This window comes from Pagrus pagrus (genome assembly GCF_965226575.1).
Source record: "Pagrus pagrus genome assembly, chromosome: 14".
Taxonomy (NCBI): domain Eukaryota; kingdom Metazoa; phylum Chordata; class Actinopteri; order Spariformes; family Sparidae; genus Pagrus; species Pagrus pagrus.
Window position 1 is genome coordinate 3559677 of NC_140198.1, and position 22300 is coordinate 3581976.

Here is a 22300-nt window from a genome sequence, read left to right on the forward strand (position 1 = left end):
TCGCAAAGTCCATTGAATGGTGAATCCATTATGGTACTTTGAATTTTTAAACCATAAAGGAAGAACTTAGAAGAAAAAGCTAGTTTTATAAATAGGAAGTTTATGGTACAACATGGAATCCAGTTCTCACAATGCGTCCAGGTAGAGAAATCGAACTGGACCAGTAGTAAACCACTGAACCTAACGGTCTTTGAGAACATTGATCCCAAGGACCTCAGGACATTTCTAGAAGTTGTACACCTGTGGCAAGGTAGTGAGGTCGCCTGATGGGAAGGACAGGTAGAGCTGGGTATCATCAGCATAGCAATGGAGGCGCTGTATATTGAGAAGAGACGGGTTCCAAGTACGGTTCTCAGAGGTTCCCCAGTGGAAAGGCAGTGAGGCTTGGAAACCTCTATTTGCTTTAGCATTTGCACAAAAATGGCCTTAAATCGAAGACCCCCATCCAAGGTGACGTCACTTTGTCTAAGTTTAACTCGAAGCCAGTCAAATAGAGACGTGAAGTTGAGAATAACGATCAGCAGAACTGAAATGACATCTGGATTTCAGGCACTTCAGCTCTGAGCAGCACCTGCAGGAAGACATATGGCCTGCTAGCTTTTGTTTACTTCAGCGCCATATGTTCTGAGAAGTGCACGCAGCTCTGAGTATTCATATTCACACACGGATGCTCATGTGTGGATTCACACAGTCACCCTTCCTCAATGCACAAACACACAAATACATCTGCTGCTAAACACAATCACATGCATCAGCTCACATGTTTTATAACATTTGAGAAAGCAAAAAGGGGGACAGTTGCGTTTTCATCATCCAAATCAACAGGAGACGAGAACGAAACCAGATGAACACACGGTGCTAAGAGCAGTGATGGATGGCAGAGTGCAGCATGAGAAAGAGGCTCCAGAGATTGAGATGACAAGGCTGCAGGTTTTTTTTTCCCCTCGCTGTCTTTTTTTCCCTCCAGATGCTGCGTGACAGACAACCTCAGCCTTTTACAGAGATGCCATTTCGTCATTAATTAAACATTAACCATTTCAGCTCCTGAAACGACAGGAAGTCTTAGAAGTTTCTCGTGACAGATTCTAGTGTTTGTGATGTGCACCAGTGCCACAATGTCGCTTCAGGAAGTGGAGGGCTGCTTTCAAGGCTTTCACAGATCAATTTGATTTCTGTGAACAGTTTCAGATGAAATTCGGGATATGGAGGCACAGGAATCCATTCATCACTGACAGAGCTGAGGACCAGGAAAACGTCTGATAATTACAGGGTCAACAACTTTGTCAGGTGAGAAGAAAAACAGCAACGGAAAACCTGCAGCCTTGTCATCTCCATCTCTGGAGCCTCTTTGCTTCTATCTCATGCTGCATTATCTGCCATCCATCACGGCTCTTTGCGCCATGTGTTCATCTGGCTTTGTTTTCCTCTCCTGTTGATTTGGGTTTTGATGATGAAAACACAACTGTCCTCCTTATGCTTTTTCCAATGTTACTGATTCATCATCCAACAACCATGAGATTTATCTGCATATTTCTAATATTTATCACTTTCTTTCTTGCAAATGTCAACAAGATTACAGCCCAGTCTCCAGGATAAAATGTGAGTAGTTACCGTTTCTGCAAACCACAGATATGTTCACATTTGTGAGTGTCATCGGCTACTTACCATATTGACATTTATACAAAACATGTCGTATCATGTTCAGATTTCATGTTTATTACCTAAGAGATCTGAAGGTGACAAGCCAGTGACCACTGCTTCAAGGCTGCATTTCAAGATTTGTAAGTGTGAAACCACTGGGTTTGGCTATTGTGACAAAAGACACCAGCCTTTCAACAGTGACACCAAATTATATTTTTAAAAGGAGAAATCGGTACAATTTCCAGCTGTTTGTGGCAACAAAACAGGTATTTTAAGCCAAATCATCAATAATCAAGCCAAGTGCCTAAATCTAAACAGAGCATAAGCACAGTAGTTTGACAAGAGAAAAAGATTTAAATTGTACATACAGAAATGTAAGTTGCATTGTTATGTAAATTAATAAATGTAAGGTTTTAACTTTTCTGTTGTTTTGCAGAAATATAATTTCCAAACATTTAATTGCCAATTGGTTGGTTAAATATCAGCCATACAATGTTTTCATGAACATTTCAAAACTCTTGCAATGCCAGTGATAAATCAGAACAGTGTGACCCATCAACTGTGATTCTTGTGTGACCAGACCGTTTATTTTTTTATCCAACCCAACTGCCAGAATGTAGTATGCAATGCAAACCTGCCGAAACTTTAAATTTTTTCAAGGTTTCATTTTCATTTTTTGTTGTGACGATGCTTTTTTGGTCTGGTTGGGTCTGGTTAGCCGCAGACATGGCTCAAAAATGTCCGAACTGCTCATTAATAATATCTTTTGGTTTCAGTTGTTGAAATGGCATCTCAAGCAGTGGTCTCATGATATGACACTTGAAATGCAAGCATTTTATTCTAGCAACTGGGCTCTTTCACAATGACCCCATATGGCACTGGAGGGGGAAAAAAGCTATTTAATGCATTCATTTCTGTTCTGTTGAGTCCCTGGGAAGTTGGGATCAAACAGAACAAAGAAACTAGGCACTGAGAACAGGAGGGAGCTGCACTGGGACTGTAAAAGGAATGACTCCATCCTGCTTTGCTAAACCTTGAAACCTTTTTAGTATAATTGCTGGGGATTGCTAATGAATCCCTTCCTGTACAAAACCACAAACAAAACCACAGTTTGTAAGAGAAACACTTAACTTTGAGCAATGGTAGATTTAGATAATACCCAGCAGCAACCACACAGTACATTTAAAGAAATCCTATGTGCATTTAATCATTTCCTTAACAGACAGTGAACATACACAAGGTGTGTTGAGTTGTTGAATGACCAACTCTCTCTGGCTTTTGGATTCTTTGTCCTGTGATTACATTTGTGCTGATTCCAGTTTGCATTAGCTTTAAGTATGAAATTAAACTTTTGTTTATTGAAGGGCTTCAATAAAGCATTCAGACTTCAGTTCATAGTGTTCAGACTGCCAGCCCAAATCCTGTTTTTGGCATATCAAGATTGTATCCAGATTAATTTTAAGTCTGGAACGCGAAAAAAAACCCAAATGAAATGTGATATTCAGAAAATGGAACCAAACCCCATCTGAAGGTGGTTTTAAATGCAATGTAAATCAGATATGTACAGATGTATGTCAGTCTGGATGCTCAGTGATGACGTCAGGTCCAGAGTCTGGCTGAATCCACACTGCTACATGCTGAAATACATTTTCTGCTTTGCATCTTGACAGCGTGATTGTTTGGAGAACGAGATGATGGATCCCAGAAAGTTGACAGCTTCAGTAAATATTTGGCATTTTTGCTTCATAAAGATTTAATTGAATAATTTTCTGTCATTATTCCCAAAAGTTAATGGGGTCCATTCTGGGCTGAGACCCATCATCCAGCCAAGTTTAGTGGAAACTTTAATTCGGTTCCTTTTAGTATTTGTGCGATCCTGATGACAAACCAACCAACCAAGCACCAACAACAGGACAAAGGTGAAAACACAACCTCCTATGCAGACATATTGAATCCAGGTAAAATGTTTGGGGCCACACGATCAACAGGGGTTGTCTATTCACATACTAATATTATTGTTGAAGCAAGACAAAATATAATTAATGAAGGCATGAGGGTAAGACGAGTTGAAGGTAAGTAGGTTTTGTTTTCTTGTTTTTATTTTGAAATCCAAGTTTACCATTCTTCACACACTCAGACTGTGAAGGTCAGAACTAATGCCCCGTGGGCTTCATTGCCTTTTTATCATCCAATTTGCCTGTTTGTTATTATTAACATCATCAGTATAATTATTATTTTTATTATTTTGTTAATTTAACAATTACTATGGGTACTCAGGCCTCTCTCCGTCTACAGAGAAAATCCAAGATTATTATTCAAGGATACAAATTACTTGAGGAAACAATTATAATATATTTAGCACACTAACTGGTAATTCAAGGGAATGATTTGTTATTTAATAACATATGTCCAAAAAATAAGTTGAAGTTATTTAATTAAATGCACCACAAATGGTCTCAGATCGAACACCTCATTGACCATTTTAACTAAAATAACATTGTTGAGGAGATTTTCTTGTCTTTTGGTTTCGTGGGATGCTGATTGCTTGTGTGACCTTTTTTGCTTGCAGACTTAATTTCCTCCACTGGGACAATAAGGACTCCTGGCTGGTGTTCAGGCTACAGCTCCTTTAGGCTGCTGGAAGATTTTTAGCTTGGTGGAACTGAGGTCAGGAGGCTGAAAGCCAACAAACCGGAGGTGAAGGTCAAGCAGGCTAACAACCTCACATCAGAAAACTGATGTGTCAGACCTGAGGGTCCGGTGCGGAGATTCAGGTCAGCTTCAGATCTCATCAGTGTGTGCAGAGAGGGAACGTTTGTCCCGTAGAGGTCAGGACTGAAAAGGTGGGTGTTCCTAATTGGTGGTGAAGTACAGAGCAAAGTGCCGCGACTTATAATAAAACACGTCAGATTCAATCATCGCAGCTCCACTGCAACAGGGGGACACTTTGTTTTACTTGACTGCTTGTGATTGATCTCCCTCTCCCTCGTTCCTCCCTCCCCTCTCACAGAGGAGAGGAGGAGCGCAGTGGGGGAGAAGGCAGCCAGCTGCAGCGAAGCGTGCTGTATCAAAGTTGGATTCATGACAAGAGAACATCAAACTTTAGAGTTATAAGCTGAAATCTAAATTCCCATTTAAAAAGGTTTTCCTTTGGGACCCTCAGCGTTCCTGAACATAGAAACAAGTGGAGTCTTCTGGATAATTCATAGTTTTTACTGAGCTGAATATTTAGCCCATCATCAGATATAGTTGCACATAGGACTGTTGACTTCTTTCCCTTAAAGGACCAGTATTTAGGAATTAGTAACATCCGGCGGCGAGGTTGCAGATTGCAACCACTTGAGTACACCTCACCTCATTTAGTAGAACGTATTGTGGCCGCTAAAAACAGCCCCCTCTAAACACACCTCCCTGCTTACTTGATGAAAATATTTAATCAACTCTTTTGTTTGGATGCTAAATGTGAAGCTAGAGCGAGCGAGATGCTTAGCTTAGTTTGTGAGAGTGTCTGCATTTCCTAAAACTTGTAATAAAAAACACTTCCTTTTCTTATCGCTGACCTCAGGGAGACCAGGACTACAATGCAAATGTTAACATAATGAATCCAACCCACGGACCAGGATAAATGCTGGCAATGTACATTTCTGCTACCCTTATGTTGTAATGTATTCGGGGATGGAAGGAAAGGAATCAGATCCAGAATGAACACATACACTGGTGTGTCGGTGCGCTCTGTAATCTTCCTCTCCACCACAATGAGACGGAGCGGTTTTGTGCCGTTGGAGAACACATCATGTAGAACAGCTGCTTTGGGGCCCCGGCTGATCAAATTATTACCTGCCTGATCCGACCCGCCTGCTGCTCCACCAGCAACCTGAAATAAACAAACCCCAGGAAAACGCCCACTGCTCCGACATGAGTTTCACATTCATGTCCTTTGAAAGAACGACCCACAGTCCTGGGATGAGATTACAACCAGCCAAATGATGAATGGTGAAAGTTGTCTTTGGTGGATCGTATGAGTCACTAACAAATATCCAGTGTCCTTAGCTCTTTTTAAATGCTTACAAAAGGGACTGCTATAAGCAAGGTAATTACATTTTCAAAAAAATGTAATATACTGTATAGTGTTTATAAATATGATGACTCTAAATCAAAGTTCCTTGAAGCTGTTTTAAATATCAGTATTCTCAAAGTTTTGATGCAGAAAATGGCGTATCAACATTTTTGGTAACAAAATCAGATGGAACGAGACTGAACATTAACAGATATTTTAAGCCGAAACATGATCTTTTGCTGGTTTTTGTGCCAGAAAATAACCAAAGCATAGGCATGGTGTTCATTGCCAACATTAATTTTGGCAACCCAGAGAAAACCTTATTACAAAAGAGGTCTAACATGAATACTGGAGTCACAGTTGCAGCAAAAAGAAACCTGACATTTATTAGACGAACCATGAACAACCAGAAACCAACCATAATTAACTCAAACAACAAAACAAAAGGCTGATGGACGGGTCAAAATGAACAACAAAGAAGGGACGCCACCGAGGCCGGTTTGCAGGGGGCCAGTCTGAATTGGACACTGACCGTCCACCCCAACAAAACATAAAAATAAATCCAGAAATAAAGCCCTGAAAAGAGGACCACCAGACCCATCAGAAAAACCAAAAGGAACAACAACAATTAAACCACAGTCAGTCTTCAGATCAACTGCTGCTGCCAAGCTGTAAGGTGGAAAGAGGAGAAAGCCAAGCTTCCTGCCCGCTCTTTATTGGTTTATCCTCAATCACAGCAGACCAGTTACACCTGAGGAGAGAACACAGGACATCATGAGACAACAACAGGCACAACAGAACCAGAAGCTTAACAGCTGATCGCAATTCTGACAAAAGCAGTGACGCCTGTGTGGTCTCAAAGTCTGACTTATGAGGTGTTGTTATTTTGATTTGGCTGCTGTTGTGCATATGAATGAAATAATCAGAATGTTAATGTAATTACAGGTTCAACACTTGATCTGTTTAAGATATTATTCACGTCTATGTCAGAAAGAAAAGCAAGACAGATCACTATACCTTGTAGTTTGAAAACTAGTTTAAAGTTCAGCGATTAAGCCGATGCTGTATGTTAAAGTGTTTTCTCCCTTCCAGCAGCGATGTTGATTACACTCCGAGGTGAGCAGTGAGCCTAGCTGCCGATACAACTCATTTAATGGCATGCTCCATGCTTTCACGGTCCCATTTAGATGATTGATTCGGGGCATCTCAACCAGCTCAGCTATGCATTAGTGATGAACGGTGCTGTGACTTAATGTTCTCTCGTGGAGGCACTTGGCAATCAGCTAATTTTGTAAACAACACAACACCTGTATTATAGTGGCGTTTCCATCAAGGGGAAAGAACAATGAACGTCACACTAAATATGATTTCACCGAGGAAATATTACTGTGATGCTTAAAATATTGTCTGTAAATGAATAACTTGTTGTTGTTGTTGTTGGCATCAGTCTGAGCTTGTTGAGTTATGCTTCATATTTACATTACCATTTCATTTATGGTATAAGATACATTGTTACTGCAGCATACAAAAAATGCTGTGACAGAAAATATCTTTAATAAAAGTACCTCTGGCTGCATGCTCAAAGGAGAAGTCTATAATCTGCTCTGATAAAAGTGTGATGCAGGATGAAGTACAATGCCTCTCAGTAGAGCGCATACCTCTGCCAAGGCCCAACAGCCCCATCTAATTCAACTGACCGACCACCAACCAACCAGGACTAACCGCTTGAAGGTCTTTAATGACATGCTTACGTTGAACCCTAACCCTAACAAAGCTCTGCTAATTTTGTCATAAACACATTTCCTGTAAATCCTTCACAATAAAAGTCCCCCAGTATTTAGTCATTATAAATGCTTCATGAAAGAGGCAGCAAAATTAGGAAACATTGTTTTTTTTCTTACCAGCAGTAACTTAACAAGACTTCTGAAACAGCTGAGAGTGAACATGCGTTAGCAGCTACGAACCAGGCTCAAGTGTAGGCGCTGGTTATCTCTAGCGAGGCGTCAGCTAATTTCAGTGTTTAACGTTTCTGATAAGCCTCTGCAATCAGTGTGGAGTGTGAAGTAGTTTGAATCAGCAGTTCTCAAGAAAGCAGCCATGACCGACACCAGAAGCCAAGCAGCTGAACAGGCACATTTCGAACGAACACTACACTAGATCCTTCAAAAGGAAAGGACAAACGAAACTGTCCTTGTTTCTCTGTCTCAGCACAGGCAGGCGGATAAAAAACCCCAGAGCAGAAATTCGGATGAAACTTGAGATTCTGGTACCACCAGTCTTCAACATTAGGTTTTTGGCTGAGGCCAATCTGTCAACCTCGCTAATTGCCACTTGAGCTGCTCATCCTGCTGTACGAAACACTACGATGCTGCCTTATCATTGTGATACACGCTTTGCTTTAACATCTCCTCCCTCCTCACCTTTTTGACTTCAAATCAATCAGGTATTCCCGACCATATTCCTGAGGCACTAATAAAATGATTAGCATTATGCTGATCCTGTAATACCTGAGCAGGTACAACATTATCGGCAGAGATCACTGATCCTCGCAAGAAGAAGACAGGCAGCAAGGTCATTATCAAAGTTATGAACCAAATTTATTGCTGGTAATTAATGCGACTTTTCAAGCGATCTTTGGCAAGAACACACAAGGGCTCAATCTATTATCCCGGGCCATTTGGGGAATATATCAGCATATTAAGTGGTTGACATTATAATTTATTATCAACACTGATTAGCGCCTGCATCTCACAATACATTTGGAAGTCATGAGAGACGTCATTAAACTACAATTTGAATAAGTTAATAAGGAGGCGAGGAAAAAAAAAATGAAGTACAAGGGAGGATGCAACATTAACATCGACCTCTCCCAACAAATTAACTCTTAATTCCCCTGAAAGCCTCATTTGTCAAGTTCAAACTTCTATTGACTGATCTGTAGATTAAGGTATGACCCTTGAGCAGAATTACGTTACAAGCAACCCCCTGTGAATAATTTGGTTTGATGCTCCCATCAGGCTAGAAACGACTCTGTGAGCTAAACTGTACGTTCAAAAAACAGCTCCTGAGTCTCGTGGAGGTTTAACCTGTTTCTGCTAATTAAAGCAAAATTAAAATTAGCATCGCTACAGTTTAATTCGAGTTGAAATGTGTTTGTTTTTCTTCAATTTATTATTAGTTCATCCATTAAAGTTTCAAGAACTGCAATTCTTTTTCAGAACATGGATACCCGACCCGGACCCAGATGGGCAAAAATGTAGAAATGATGTCTTCGGTTATGGGCGACTTTGTTTACATCATTTGCATGTTTTCTTTTTACAGCCTTGTTGTAAAATGCCTGTTCAAGGTCATCTACACTGTACATGTCTGCAATCAGGGTAAATAGGCAAAACTGTAACCATGGCAACAACTGCGTGACAGGATGCTTCAGCGTACATTAACTGCAGCTGGCTTGAGTCGAAGTTTGTCGAGTTCGGTCCAGCTCGGTAACTACTCTCTTGAACTCAGTCAGGTACAGAGAGAGAAGTAAAGCCCAAACTGTACTCTGATTCTTCTGTATGTTCTGGTGTTGGTTACACCTACGATAATAAAGCATACAGTTGATTCTAGCGTGAACGTGAATAAAATCAGACTAAATTTTCAGTTTTCACTTTCTTATTCAGCCCGACATTGTGGTCATTTTTAGATATCTCCCGATCCCACTTTTTCTTTTTTGATGCAGATCTCGATACTTGAACTTGAGTATTGGTCGGTACCAATACTGATGTTAAAAAATAAAAAGACCAACACCAGATCTAGTATTTTCCGATACTAGCACGGGTATTGAGTTCATTTTATGTTTGAAAGGGACTGGTTGTTATCAATACACATAAATTGGCACCTGTATATTATTGTGTCCATTTATCTGTTTTCCACATTTACATATATAAATCTTCTGGCACTGGAACAGGAAGAGTGCTGTATGTAGCCTATAGATGCTGTAGCTGTATGTGTGTGAACATCTATGACATATGTTTGGCCTTGAAAATCTGTGCATATGTGACCACCACCTGTGTGACTCTGGTCAGGCTGTCCTGTTTATTGTTAATCACTGAAAACCTCAGCGATGTACGACTCAGAGGTCTGGGACCAGGCTGAACTGCTACTTCAGCTGGCTGGTGAAATCCTTTTATCTCTCAAATTTTCAGGAGCTAAGAATAACAGCAGATGTTTGGCCTGATAATAGTGTTTTTTTGTCCCCACTGTTTTCTATGTGTAGTAATCTCTGCTGGAAGGCTTCAAAACCTTGCCAAAATGAAGGGAAAGTACTACAGCCTACAGTCTACAGCCCCTCAGAGTCTGGATGGTTACATATTTTTGTTTAATGAATCAATGAGCTCGAAGTGCTGATTGCACTAACAGCTGTGTTTAGCTAGTTGTAGTATTCATCGGAGAGGTCCTCCCACTACACTCTTATAAATGTGTAACGACACGCTGATAATCACGGACAAAATTAGTAATATCTTTGTTAAAAGCGAGCGCTTTTAACATATGACAGCTGTGTTACAGATCATGGCCTTTAGATGCTCTGTGGTTAAATGAGACAGGGAGGCTCAATTGTACATCAGAGCCCTGATGAGCACAGACGGAAGCAGCCACAGCGAACAGCCATCCAGAACAAGAACGAGCAGAAGTAAACACATGGTGAGCGAGACAACCGCAGAGGAGATAATAGAAGGAAGAGGACGCACTGGACAAGATTTGCTTTAGAGAAACAAATGGACCGTCAAAGTCTGCATGGCTGAGGACACTGTTTACACAATTTGCTTATGCATGGCTAATGTAATAACTCGCAGAAAATATGCAGCTTATATCAACACCATCGTTCCTCACATGTGCAGAATCCGCTGAGATTTAAAGCTCTTTGCGATGACAAATGGGCCTCGCTTTAAAACTGCTCAGAATCAATAACTTGCGCGACAGAAGCTAATTCTGTTGCTTTTTCATCTAAATTATCCACCAGTTTGCCATCTGCGTTTCATTAGGCTCCATGGAGCCACTTTGCAATATGTAGAAAAGATGAAAGAAAGTTAAATCAACACGTGGTCATGTGATGTGTGGAATAGAAAGCAGCTGCTTTTTTTTTTTTTTACACAGCCTTTTGTTCACAGAGGCGTGGTAATTGATTAGATTTGCCTTGCAGCGTGGGGCTGAAACAAAGCTGTGAGTTGCCTGGGGACACGCCGCGCTTTCTATCATCAATCAGCGATAAACATGCAGATATGCTTTAATCTGATGAACTGCAGCAACGAGTCAAAACCACAGAACTTCGTAGAAAGTGCGACAAAAAGTTTCAGGTTCTTTACGTGTCGTATACAACGACGATGGTCATGCAGAGCGTTTTTAAAAGGAAACAATCTCAGCTTTGGAAAAACCTTTACTCCCCTACAGAAATCACATACGCAGTCCCATTTTTAGCACCTGCACTCATATGGTCAGAGTCACTATAATCACGGCTCACTGCCAAATTTCACTCCTGCTCCTTTCACATCTCTTCCCCCGCATGAACCGTCTGTCTGTCTGTCTGTCTGTCTCCCTGGAAGCAGCTTCATCACAAGCTCCAGCTTCCTCCCGAATCCGTTGTGATGGAGCACTTTATCGTCCCACACACACTAATGGAGGGAGGGAGAGAAAGAGATAGATGGGGACCAATTAGCATCCCTGTGCCAGGCTTAAACCCCAGAGAGACTCGGGTCGTCTCAGGGTTTTTCATTATGCAGAAGATCTTTTCATGCAACTTGCTTTAGCTTCATTTTCAAGAAAAGTTCCTCAAAGAAAAATTCCCAAACTGTTATTTTCTACTTTTTTTTCAGGAGGAGATAAACTGCACCTGTCAGTCAGTGCCAAGTGCCTGCACAAGCTTAAAATTTGGTGGGATATTTAAGGATTTAATCCCGTATTAACAAGTGTTATTATTATGTCAGTCATGCACACTTAATTATACTGTCTTACATGACACTGCAGAACCACTTGAGCTGAGGAACTGTCCATCTAGTACTGCACACAACCACGTTTCAAAGACAACAAGCAAACCACTGTGATTTGTAATTACTGCTCTGAGTAATTTGTGTTCGGTAGGTACCAACTATGGCATTTTGGAAGACAATGACACAGACAATATGTTGTCATTTAGTTTGGAGGCAGCTGTCGCCAGAGGAAAATGTTGACATTTTACATTTTTGCAAACGAAAACAAAGAAAAATTCATGTCAGGAGGTGTGTGGACAGCGGTGGTGTCACAGCGAGGAGAGACGGCTGCCGAGCCAGAGACCGCTGTTCAAGAAGGCGTTTCAATATTTGTAAGCCGTGTTCGTGGCCACAAACCCGAGTTTCAAGTTGAGTTTGTGTCAACAATACCAAGTATGTTTGAGGATATGTGTGGACGTTGTGCAAATGTTTTAGTGGCAACAAAACTATGTTTTTGACAGGACGTTGGGATATTTCCCGCCGTGTTTGGGGTGACAAAACATCACAACCCGAACCAAGTGTTTAGTTTGTTTTTTTAGTTGTCACATCATGAAATTGAACCTAAAGACATATTAAGTTGCAAAATATAGAAATCTAACAACATTGCCAACATTTATTCAGCCAACTGGGTCAATGGAAGTCATGAATACATTCTGCATATGAAATAGTGTAAAACAAAGTGCATACCAGCATACGGTTTCAACATATTATCATCTTTAATCAGATCATGGTGGTATTGTGTTTCTAATGAGTAACCATGATTGCATGATATGAGCAGGTCATATTTCAGCCTCCATCAGTATTAAAGTTCAGTTTGAAAGCAGTAAAAACCAGAATTGGCTCTGCAGACAGAACAATAATAACAACTGTACAGGAAATTGGTACCGAACCTGTTGAACTCTCTGCTGCTTAACTGCACACAAACAACTGACATATTGCATCTGCAACGAGATCTGACATCCATCAGAAAAATAGCAGCGCACCGCTTGTAAACACAGACCCTGAAAGCATTTCATTATCCTCTGATTTTCTTTTGAGCTGTGAAAAAGACAAGAGCTGAAATAATCAAAAAAACAGCATCAGGGCTAAAAATGGAACGTGACTGACGCACATGTGCATATAGTACGACAGGACGTAACCTTCACAACAAACTAAACAGGAATCTGAAGACGGGAATGAAACGCTCCCTGCTGCGGTTCGAGCAGATGTTTCTCCCTTTTTACTTTTTAGAAGTCTTCACTTCCTCACTTCATTTTCTAACTTCCCATCCCTCGTTCGCTCCTTTCTCTCATCTTCATCCTTTCCATCTTTGTCTCGTTCTCCCTCTGACTTCCTCTCCTCGTCTCTCTTCACCACCCACTGTACAGAACTTGTGCCCATTGTCTCCATGCAAGTAAATCCCCCTTATATAATATTATACAAATGATCTAATCATTATTAGTAATTATTGTAGTGACGACGGTTTCCATTTGTTTCCATCTCTATTAAATACAACCTCATCACCAGAATAAATGTTGGCAATCTGAAAAATCCACATTTCTTTATGTGGCACCTTTACGTTTCTTTAGCTTCAATCCTCAATTTTTTGTTATGGCAGTGCCGTGCGTATGCTCTGGTTAGGTTTAGTCACAGAAACCACTTGGTTAGTGTTCGGAAAAGATCATGTTTTTGCTTCAAATACCTGGTGTGGTCACTACAAATACAGCTGGAAGTGTCCCAGTGTCGTGTCAGAAATATCCAGTGGTTTCAGGCCTGCAATGTTGAAACAATGTCTTGAACAGTGGTCTCTGGCTTGGCGACACTTCTCATCACACCCCGAGGTGAGCTCATAAACATAGTAGTCTGAATGTGACATGAGACGTATTGTAGAAATGTCAAATATTCTGTGTGACACGCACAATTTTAAATGTATCGTCGCCAACATTATTCTCTGGTGACTGGGCTGTCTACTATATCATTGTATATATTTGATATTATAAATTCTGCGTCAAATATGTGATTCAATCTTTGTTTGATGAAAAACAAACAAACCCACTGAGAACACCAAATGTAAAAAAACAGGCTCATAGAAAATTACAATTCTCTATTTGTTCATCACTGTGAGCTACCGCTCTTTGTTCTAGTCGTTTCCACCTTGACATAAACATTATTTTTTATCTATACAAGCTATACAAACGTTTCTGCAAACCCCAGATAGATTACAATTGCCATGCATATTGACATATTGTACCACAGGTGTCATATCACGCTGTTACAGTTACAGCTAGGTCAGACAGCCAGAGACCACTGTTCAAGACAGTGTTTCAACATTTGTAAGCAATATTTTTAAGGGGACATTTTACAGCTGTGTCTGTGGTGGTAAAACCAGGTATATTAAACCAAAACATGATCTGACCGAGTGGTTTTTGTGCCGAAACCTAACCAGACCATAAGCACAGCGCGGTCTCAACATAAAATTGAAAATTCAACCTAAAGAAACAGAAAGTTGCAACATAGAGACAAAGTCTGGACACGTTCACGGTTCGCATAAAACATACTTTGCTAACAGTTATTCTGGCGAACAAAAACAACAAACAAACTAAAGGTCACTAGCGGGTTTTCTAAGTCCTTAAATCGAACATCACTGCCTCCTGACTTTTCCTAATGTCTGTCTTTGAAAACAGGTTTGCTCTGAAACAGTCAAAACTCTGCTGGAAGTCGCTCCCACGAATGATGATGAGGACTTCAAAGAAAAGCTTTTCTCGTTGGGACTCTCCGTCACGTTGAAGCCTTTTCCCCCTTGACAACAACTCAATTATTTCTATATGTATGCAGACCCGAAGGTGACTGCGAAGGTCAGACTGTATTTCCACGGTGCAGATGACTTCCCTCTGTCGCCTCTCAACCTCATTCTGCTGTTAAAAGAGTCACATATGCACATTTCGGAGGCGGACGGGACACATTGAGGATGTTTCTATAAGCCGACTCTTTCGCCTGTCGACTCTGTTGATTGTATTTTTTTCCTCTCAGTGAACGTACATCCACACCGTGCTGAGCATCGGTGAACCCGAGGCCCCCTTCACTCCCACTCTGTAACCAACCCTTTGCTGTTGAGCATGATGCATGGTGGATGAGCTCCAGTGCCCTCTATTTCTCTTCTTTTCCACCCCCGATCCTCCTCTTTTTTTCTCTTCCCTCTCTGCCCCCATCGTCCCCCCTCTCCATCTGTTAGTCAGATGAAAAATTGGAGAAACATTGTTCTCACCATTTCCCATAACCCAAAATAGACCTGGCCTACTAAAATGGCCCCTTCTTCACCTTCCCGTTGGGACTGAGCCAAGAATATCTCCTTGGAAAAAAATGTAAATCTCCTTTTCTCAAGTTTTATTTCAAAATTAAATGACTTTTACTAACTTGAATGTGTTTAACATTGTGCAGTAGCTTCATGCTGCATCAGTGGGCGTACTGTAAAAACATATGCAATAAACATGTTTATTAAAGCCAACATAAATAAACATTAAAAACAAAAACAAACTCGTCAAGAATCCCCCGACACAAATAATAAAATAAACAAAAAGATATTTATATCAATATTTACAACTGACATTTACTACTGATTATAAACAACAGCACATAATAATTTCAACATTGCACCTGACTGTGACAAACGATCTGACTTTTACAATCTTCAAATTCAATTTCCACAACAGAGAACGACAACAACAACAGAACAACATACATCATCTTTAAGCCCGAGCACTGAACCTGAGCAGGAGGAAAAGAAATAAACATTTCATTATGTATTACAGTATTGAAAACATCAAATTTCACATGTTCTGCTTGGTTTCAAACTGCTGAGGATCAGGTGTCACTCAGTAGAGACACTAGTTCAGGACTGTTCAACCATCTCCTTCCACAACATAGGAAACTTGTTCCCTCTTTTACGGTGGCCGGGAGGTGCAAACCAAAATTACAAAATGTGAAACACTTTTACGAAGCGTGAGACAAATTTACATTTTGGAAAACATTTTTACATTTCAGAAAACACATTTACATTTCAGAAAACACATTTACATTTCAGAAAACACATTTACATTTCAGAAAACAAATTTACATTACAGAAAACAAATTTACATTATACAAAACACTTTTACAAGTCCCAAAACAAATTTACAAGTAACATCAACCGGAAAGGGAATGTACCAACTCCGGGGTTGAACCGGAAGTGATAACCCGGCAGCGGCAAAGTCGAGTTGTTGTTGTTGATGGAGTTCATGGTGACCCTAGATGGACAGCCACCGAGTGAGGTTTTGCCCGTTTTGTGGACAACATATGAGCCGTTTAACGCGGTTTTGTTCTTCATGTGGTCGGTCTTTAGACTTTTTAAGGGGCATGGACCAGATCGACGGACCAGATATGCTGCAGCAGTGCATAACATATTTTAATCAGGGACACTCGTACGCTGTAATTGTGGACATGATGTCAAGTTTACACGGTGTTCACATCAGCTTGAGATCTCTGAAAAGCAAACTGAATGGAGCCGGGTTTTTTCGCAGAAAGGATTACTCTTCTACAAACGCCATAATTAGGGCCATCCGACTGGAACTTCGTGGACCTGGACAGCTGTTTGGCTACCGCATGATGTGGCAAGTACTCAGACAAAAGTACAATCTGCGAGTGAAGAGAGATCATGTTATGAATTTGCTCCGGGAGCTCAATCCTCGAGGGTGTGAGAGGAGAGCACGCAGAAGGTTTATAAGAAGAACCTACCACTCCATGGGACCGAACTATATGTGGCACGCGGATGGATATGATAAACTTAAGCCATATGGTTTGGCTCTTTCAGGCTGTATCGATGGATTTTCAAGAAAAGTACTGTGGCTTACATGTGGACCAACAAATAATGACCCAAGCGTGATCGCTCACTATTTTCTGTCATGTGTGCGAGACCTCGGCGTTATTCCCATGAGACTGAGGACTGATTGCGGCACGGAGAACGGGACCATGGCCGCAATTCAGTGCACCCTACGCCACCACCACAATGACTATTACTGTGGAGCGTCCAGCCACATGTATGGCTCATCCACAACCAACCAGAGGATTGAGTCGTGGTGGTCCGTATTCAGAAAGGGGAGGTATGTGGCTTTAATTAAATAATTTAATTATGTGTAACCTTTGATTTCATTCAAACATATGCTTAACATTATTATTGTATCAATTTCAATAGGTGTCAGTTCTGGATGGAGCTATTTGCAGACCTCAGGGATGCTGGATACTTCAACGGGAGCCACGAGCATCAGTGTCTACTGAGATACTGCTTTGGTGATGTTATTCAGAAGGACTTGGATGAGTGTGTGAGACTGTGGAACAGTCACAGGATTCGCCCCTCCAGAACAGCGTCATGTCCAGGAGGAGTGCCCAATGAGCTCTACTACTTACCACACAGGTAATACTTTGGTGGCAAATTGATGTTTGTATTTTTTTTTCTTTTATCTTAAAGTAAATGTAATTATGTCTTCTGTTTAACATAGGTTTGGCTCCAGAGACTGTGGATTTCAAATTGAACAGGCCGCTGCGCTCGATGCCTTTCCTGAGGCTCGCCTGACAAGAGCTCCATGTGGGGATGCAAACATGCAGGAGTACTTGGACTTAGCTATGGAGCACAATCATTTACAGCAACCAGAGTACTGGCAGTCTGCAACTGAACTGTATCTGAAACTAAAAGAAATTACACAGCTATGAATTGAAGAGAGGTTTATTGTTAGGGTTAGGATGGAGCACGTACACAAAGTGTCTGAATTTGTCACCCACAGCTTCATTATTTCACTGGTAAAGTAATGAGTATTTATTACATTTCTGTATTATAGAGAACAAAATGAATGACTTTTTTCATTCTAAATCCAAAACAGTGATTCAGACAGACCACAGTTTGAGAACCATGGATTAAAAACAATTGTCAAAAAGCTAACCCTAACCCTAAAAAAAAAAACATGCTCACATACTGGAGCATAACATTATAAAAACCTCTTTTAAAAAAGACTGAGACTTATAGACTGTAGCTGTAACAACAGCAACAAAGAACAAACAACAATGTTAGAGTGCGAGCTCTAGGGTTAATCCAGTCATATGGCTTATAAACAGCCAAATCCTGGACTATTTTGGATTCCAAAGTCCATTTGTGACTTAAACAGACTGTATGAATCTAGGAGTGGTAATTTCAACAAGTTTGAACACGTATTTGCCATTGGGAATGGAGAGTCATCCAGGAACTCTATTTGTGGCGATGGTTCCAACCCAGAAGGGGGAAGTGATGTCAGCCCAGTTGCAAACATCAAAACATCCTCCACAGAAACAGCAGCCTCGCCTTCTGCAAAGAAATAGTTTTTTTTTTTTAGATATATCATGGTGATGTGGTTTTCCAATAAATTACAAAAAAACATACAAACCTTCACAATCGAGGAGGTAGTCTGCCCAGTAGGCCAAGGTTTGACTTTCTTTTAGTCTCCTGTTACTTCCTGAAGGGCTGAGGTCAGGCTTGAAGAGTCTCTCAAGTTCAAAGCCAGTGAGTCGCTTTTCAGAGTGGCACAGGATGTGGGTCAGCAAAGAAGGGTGTTGCTGTAGTGCACTGAGAAACTGAAGGGCTGAAAGACCATCTTTGAATCTACAAATTGAACACAAACACTGTTTCACTGCTGTGCAGTGCCAACTGCATCAGAGGTTCTCTTCCCAACAATTAAAATCCACCTAAACAAATGTACATTTGGGGTTGGTTGTGTGTTACTTAAAAAACAACAACATTCTTTTGATTTGCACAGGGCAAGGCAAGTGTTACAAACTGCATGAATTAAATGCAGTCACACAAAGGAATGACACAGAGGGCAGGGTGGCATGAGTACTTGTAGATTGGCACAAGGCAGGGAATGGAGAGACAGACATCACATAGGCTATCAGTTGTAACACTATGGCGCAAATTTAGTCACAGTGACTAACTGATAATAGATATACATGGCATGAAGAATTTCAAACAAAAGTTTCATGAATACATAAAGAAGAAAATAACATCATTAAAAATACGATCTTACCTGTCAATTACAGATGAGTTGCGGTCAATAATGTACCATCGGACGTAGTCTGCCACGATTTCTGTCTTTTCTTCCACTGCAACCACGTGTCTCAGACAGCCTGCTGTCTGTAACATTGTGCTGTGTCTCAGGATACAATCTTGCAGAGTATCCACTGAAGCAGCATTCTCAATCTGAAAGACATTTAAAAAAAAGTAAATAATTGTATGTTCTGTATATCCTTGCGTATTTTTATTCAGTGACATACATAGCATGGTGTAACCCTACCCTACCAAAAACGTTTAAATGAAGCCAATTCTATGTATGTGATACAGGAAGTAAAATTTGTCTTGAAACAATGCAGGAACTATGTAAAACTCTGTCCTACCACACTGTAGCTTTATGCTATTCTCACCTCTCTCAAAGCTTTCCCTATTTCTTCATCAGTTATTAAATTAACTGTTGATTTGAATGAAGGTTGGCCGGCAAGATAATGTACAAGATCTTCTGACAGGAAATGGGGCCCTGGACCTCCATGTACAACTGACACTGCGATCATCTTTCCTGCCAGGAAGTATTCATCATCCCTAACAGCTGTGAATGAATTTATATTGCAAAATTAAAAAATAGTTCAAGATATTGAGGAAAAAAGCATATGCCATGTGACATACATGTCTAATTTTCATGAGCCAACCATTAGTATAGTACACATATAACCCAAGCATACCGTTTGCATTGTAGACCAAGAACCGATGTCCTTCTGGTCCATCGAAAATGGGCCGGTCTTTCAGGTGTTTCATGAGCAGAGTTAAAAATTCTCGTCTTGGACCACCTGTGTCAATCCCCTCCTCAAAAACACCAGCATCGTCAGTAAATCTGACCAGCATGTCACAGGTTTCAGAATATGTTGCACGCCTGAAACCCCTGACGGCTCCATCCCAAACATTAGCCCTTGAGATGTTGAACCGGCTGACTCTTTTGTGATCAATAGGAAGCGAGAGGTTTGCCACAATGTCAGTTAGTGTAATGTTCATCTCCTCCCTGTAATGACAGAAAGTGATCTAATCAATGAATTTTACATTGCACGCAGAACAATCACTTCAATACCATCAATATTGCACAATAAAAAAATGGAATGCCACGGTCAGAAGGTCACTTTACACTGCCGTGTGTTGGAAAGTCTCCACATTGATTGCAACCAGCTCCCCGTCGTCTTCCTCAACACCAGGTGCATACAGGTCTGTGTATTTACTGTTGGGAAATTACAATTTCTTAAAACATCTTACAAACACACATTTCTTCCCAATGAATTAAATTGAAATTTTGTGATTCACTATGATTTTTTACTTACCTGTAGCAAGAGGTCTTGGCTGGATTTGTTTCAGGTGAATCCTCAGCATCAGATATCACTATCTGAAAAACAAATTAAAATGTCTGAAAAAACAACAACACTGAAAGTAAGAAATGTTGGGCTGCCACAGTCTGCCCTATTACCTGTCCAGGCTGAATTGTTGCTGAATGTCCTGGTGCATCTCTGAAACATGATAAAAATGATATTACATTATTTAATACTGTCCTTTAGGCCTACAATAGTCATCTAAGAAGGACCTCTCCTAAAATCTGTTTGACGCCCTGACAAAGGCAAGATGCCAAAATGTACACACCTTTCATCTTCAGGTTTGTGTTTGGGAGTACTTTGGTTTTGTGGTTCAAAAACCTGTGAGGAAACACATAAATGTATCAACAATTTGTAATTGCTTCCATAACTGTTTCCTTACCATATACAGTTTTATCAGTGGTGAAAGGCTGTCAGTTTTGTCATAGATAAATCAATAAATATATTCATACATAAATTGGTATTAGAAAAAATAAATAAATAATTGATGTACCACAGTGTCAGCTCGATTGAATTCAGCTGCACTCGTTGATGCGATGACAATTTCAGAATCAGAGTCTGAGGTATCATCTGCTGCTGTAAAAACAAAAAAATTCATTCAAGATAATGTAGATACTGTAGGTGTAACCTTCATTAGGAGTTTAAAATGTGTAAAAATATTGAATCATGACATCCACTAACCTCCTTTGAAATGTGATTCTAGGCAAATGAAAAAGGTGATCCTGGAGTATGGCTTCCCTAGTTCCTTCTTATATTCAGCCAATCTGAATGGCCTTTCTGACCCAGGCACATGGACCACCTCTGAGCAGTCTGGATACAAAAGGACATATTGTCCCTCTTGCATGTCTTTGTTAAACGTTCTCATTTTCTGGACAGCTTGTCTCAGTACATCAGGTGCTGCTACCTCTGGATCTACAAATAATGGGAGCGTTTTCCCTCTAAGAGGTCTTAAATCAGTTCCATTTGGCACCATCAATCCAATGTTTATCTAGAAAATGACAAAGACAAGATCAATTCTATGTATTAAGCATAGCTAATATAAAAGATTATACAGCGTTTCCCATACATACTATAAGTTACACTCCAAATCGTTACATTGTTGTGCACAGTTGCTTTAGCAAAGCATCTCGTCTTGTACGAGAGCTGCTGTTTTCCTGCTTTGAGTGCTATATGCTTTAATCTGTACCATACATCTAACATGACACCGATCCACTTCGGATTCATCTCGAGTCAGACAGTCGAGTATTGATAAGCTACAGTACAACCTACCTGGACGTGTTTTCGATCTTTAGCCGGACGTCTTCCTCTCGGCCCGTAGTTAAAAGACTGACGCTCTTTTGACTTGGAGCTTCTGTACTCCAGGAACTGCTTGTATGATGTACAAGGTTTTTCTGCTGAAATAAACAAAGCTCCATTTCAAAATAGATAGTTAACCAATAGGGTAATTCACGTTCATTCACATACGTTACTTCAGAAAGCGAGCGCTATGCTACACTTACTTTGATTAGCATTGTCCGGCTGTTGAGATGTCCCCTGTGCGATTTGTCCTTCCGCCTGGTCTTCGCCAGTTAAAAAGTCTAAAGACCGACCACACGAAAAACAAAACCGCGTTAAGCGGCTCATGTGTTTGCCACAAAACGGGCAAAACATCACTCCTTGGCTGTCCATCTAGGGTCACCATGAACTCCATCAACAACAACAACTCGATTTTTATCACTTCCGGTTCAACCCCGGAGTTGGTACATTCCCTTTCCGGTTGATGTTATTTGTAGGTTTGTTTTGGGACTTGTAAAAGTGTTTCAGCGCTTGTAAATTTGTCTCGGTGTTTGTAAATTTGTTTTCTGAAATGTAGATTTGTTTTCTGAAATGTAAATTTGTTTTCTGAAATGTAAATGTGTTTTATGATATGCAAAAATGTTTTCCAAAATGTAAATTTGTCTCACGCTTCGTAAAAGTGTTTCACATTTGTAATTTTGGTTTGCACCTCCCGGCCACCGTACTCTTTATTTCGTCCTCTGACTTTGATTCCTCCTTGCTAGTTTTAATATTTGCAGGTGTAAACACCGGCATCGAAGCATTTCCCCCTTTCAAATCCCTTTAATTATCAAACAAGTTTTGAAAAGTGTCACGGTGGATCCACAAGATTTTTCAACAAAAACTT

At 40.5% G+C, this 22300-nt stretch overlaps 2 protein-coding genes across 3 annotated transcripts; one reads left to right on the forward strand and one right to left on the reverse strand.

Moving 5' to 3' along the window:
* Positions 1-15758: 15758 nt before the first annotated feature.
* LOC311269425 (uncharacterized protein) lies at positions 15759-17424 on the forward strand (the record flags this gene model as incomplete). Its single annotated transcript, XM_084373565.1, has 3 exons — positions 15759-16817; positions 16910-17128; positions 17214-17424. The coding sequence occupies exons 1-3, from the start codon at positions 15970-15972 to the stop codon at positions 17422-17424; spliced, it is 1278 nt and encodes a 425-aa protein (XP_084229691.1). The 5' UTR covers positions 15759-15969.
* Positions 17422-21818, reverse strand: LOC311269424 (G2/M phase-specific E3 ubiquitin-protein ligase-like). 2 transcript variants are annotated; one of them, XM_084373564.1, is made up of 13 exons: positions 21639-21818; positions 21409-21530; positions 20821-21127; positions 20633-20715; positions 20408-20460; positions 20238-20277; positions 20095-20156; positions 19905-19994; positions 19471-19784; positions 19159-19337; positions 18765-18937; positions 18129-18343; positions 17422-18049 (listed from the first exon to the last, which is right to left on the reverse strand). In XM_084373564.1, exons 1-13 carry the CDS (start codon positions 21805-21807, stop codon positions 17814-17816), a joined length of 2043 nt encoding a protein of 680 aa, XP_084229690.1. In that variant the 5' UTR covers positions 21808-21818; the 3' UTR covers positions 17422-17813. The 2 variants fall into 2 exon arrangements, with proteins under 2 accessions (XP_084229690.1, XP_084229689.1); XM_084373563.1 differs by having other exon boundaries at positions 21409-21533.
* Positions 21819-22300: the final 482 nt, after the last annotated feature.

Coding starts and splice junctions, on each gene's coding strand:
- LOC311269424 (XM_084373563.1), bottom strand. CDS start 21,807: ATGGACAGCCAAGGAGTGATGTTTTGCCCGTTTTGTGGCAAACACATG. Junction 20,278..20,407: donor CACAAACCTGAAGATGAAAG/GTGTGTACATTT, acceptor ATCATGTTTCAG/AGATGCACCAGGACATTCAG. Junction 18,344..18,764: donor AACTCATCTGTAATTGACAG/GTAAGATCGTAT, acceptor TTCAATTTGTAG/ATTCAAAGATGGTCTTTCAG.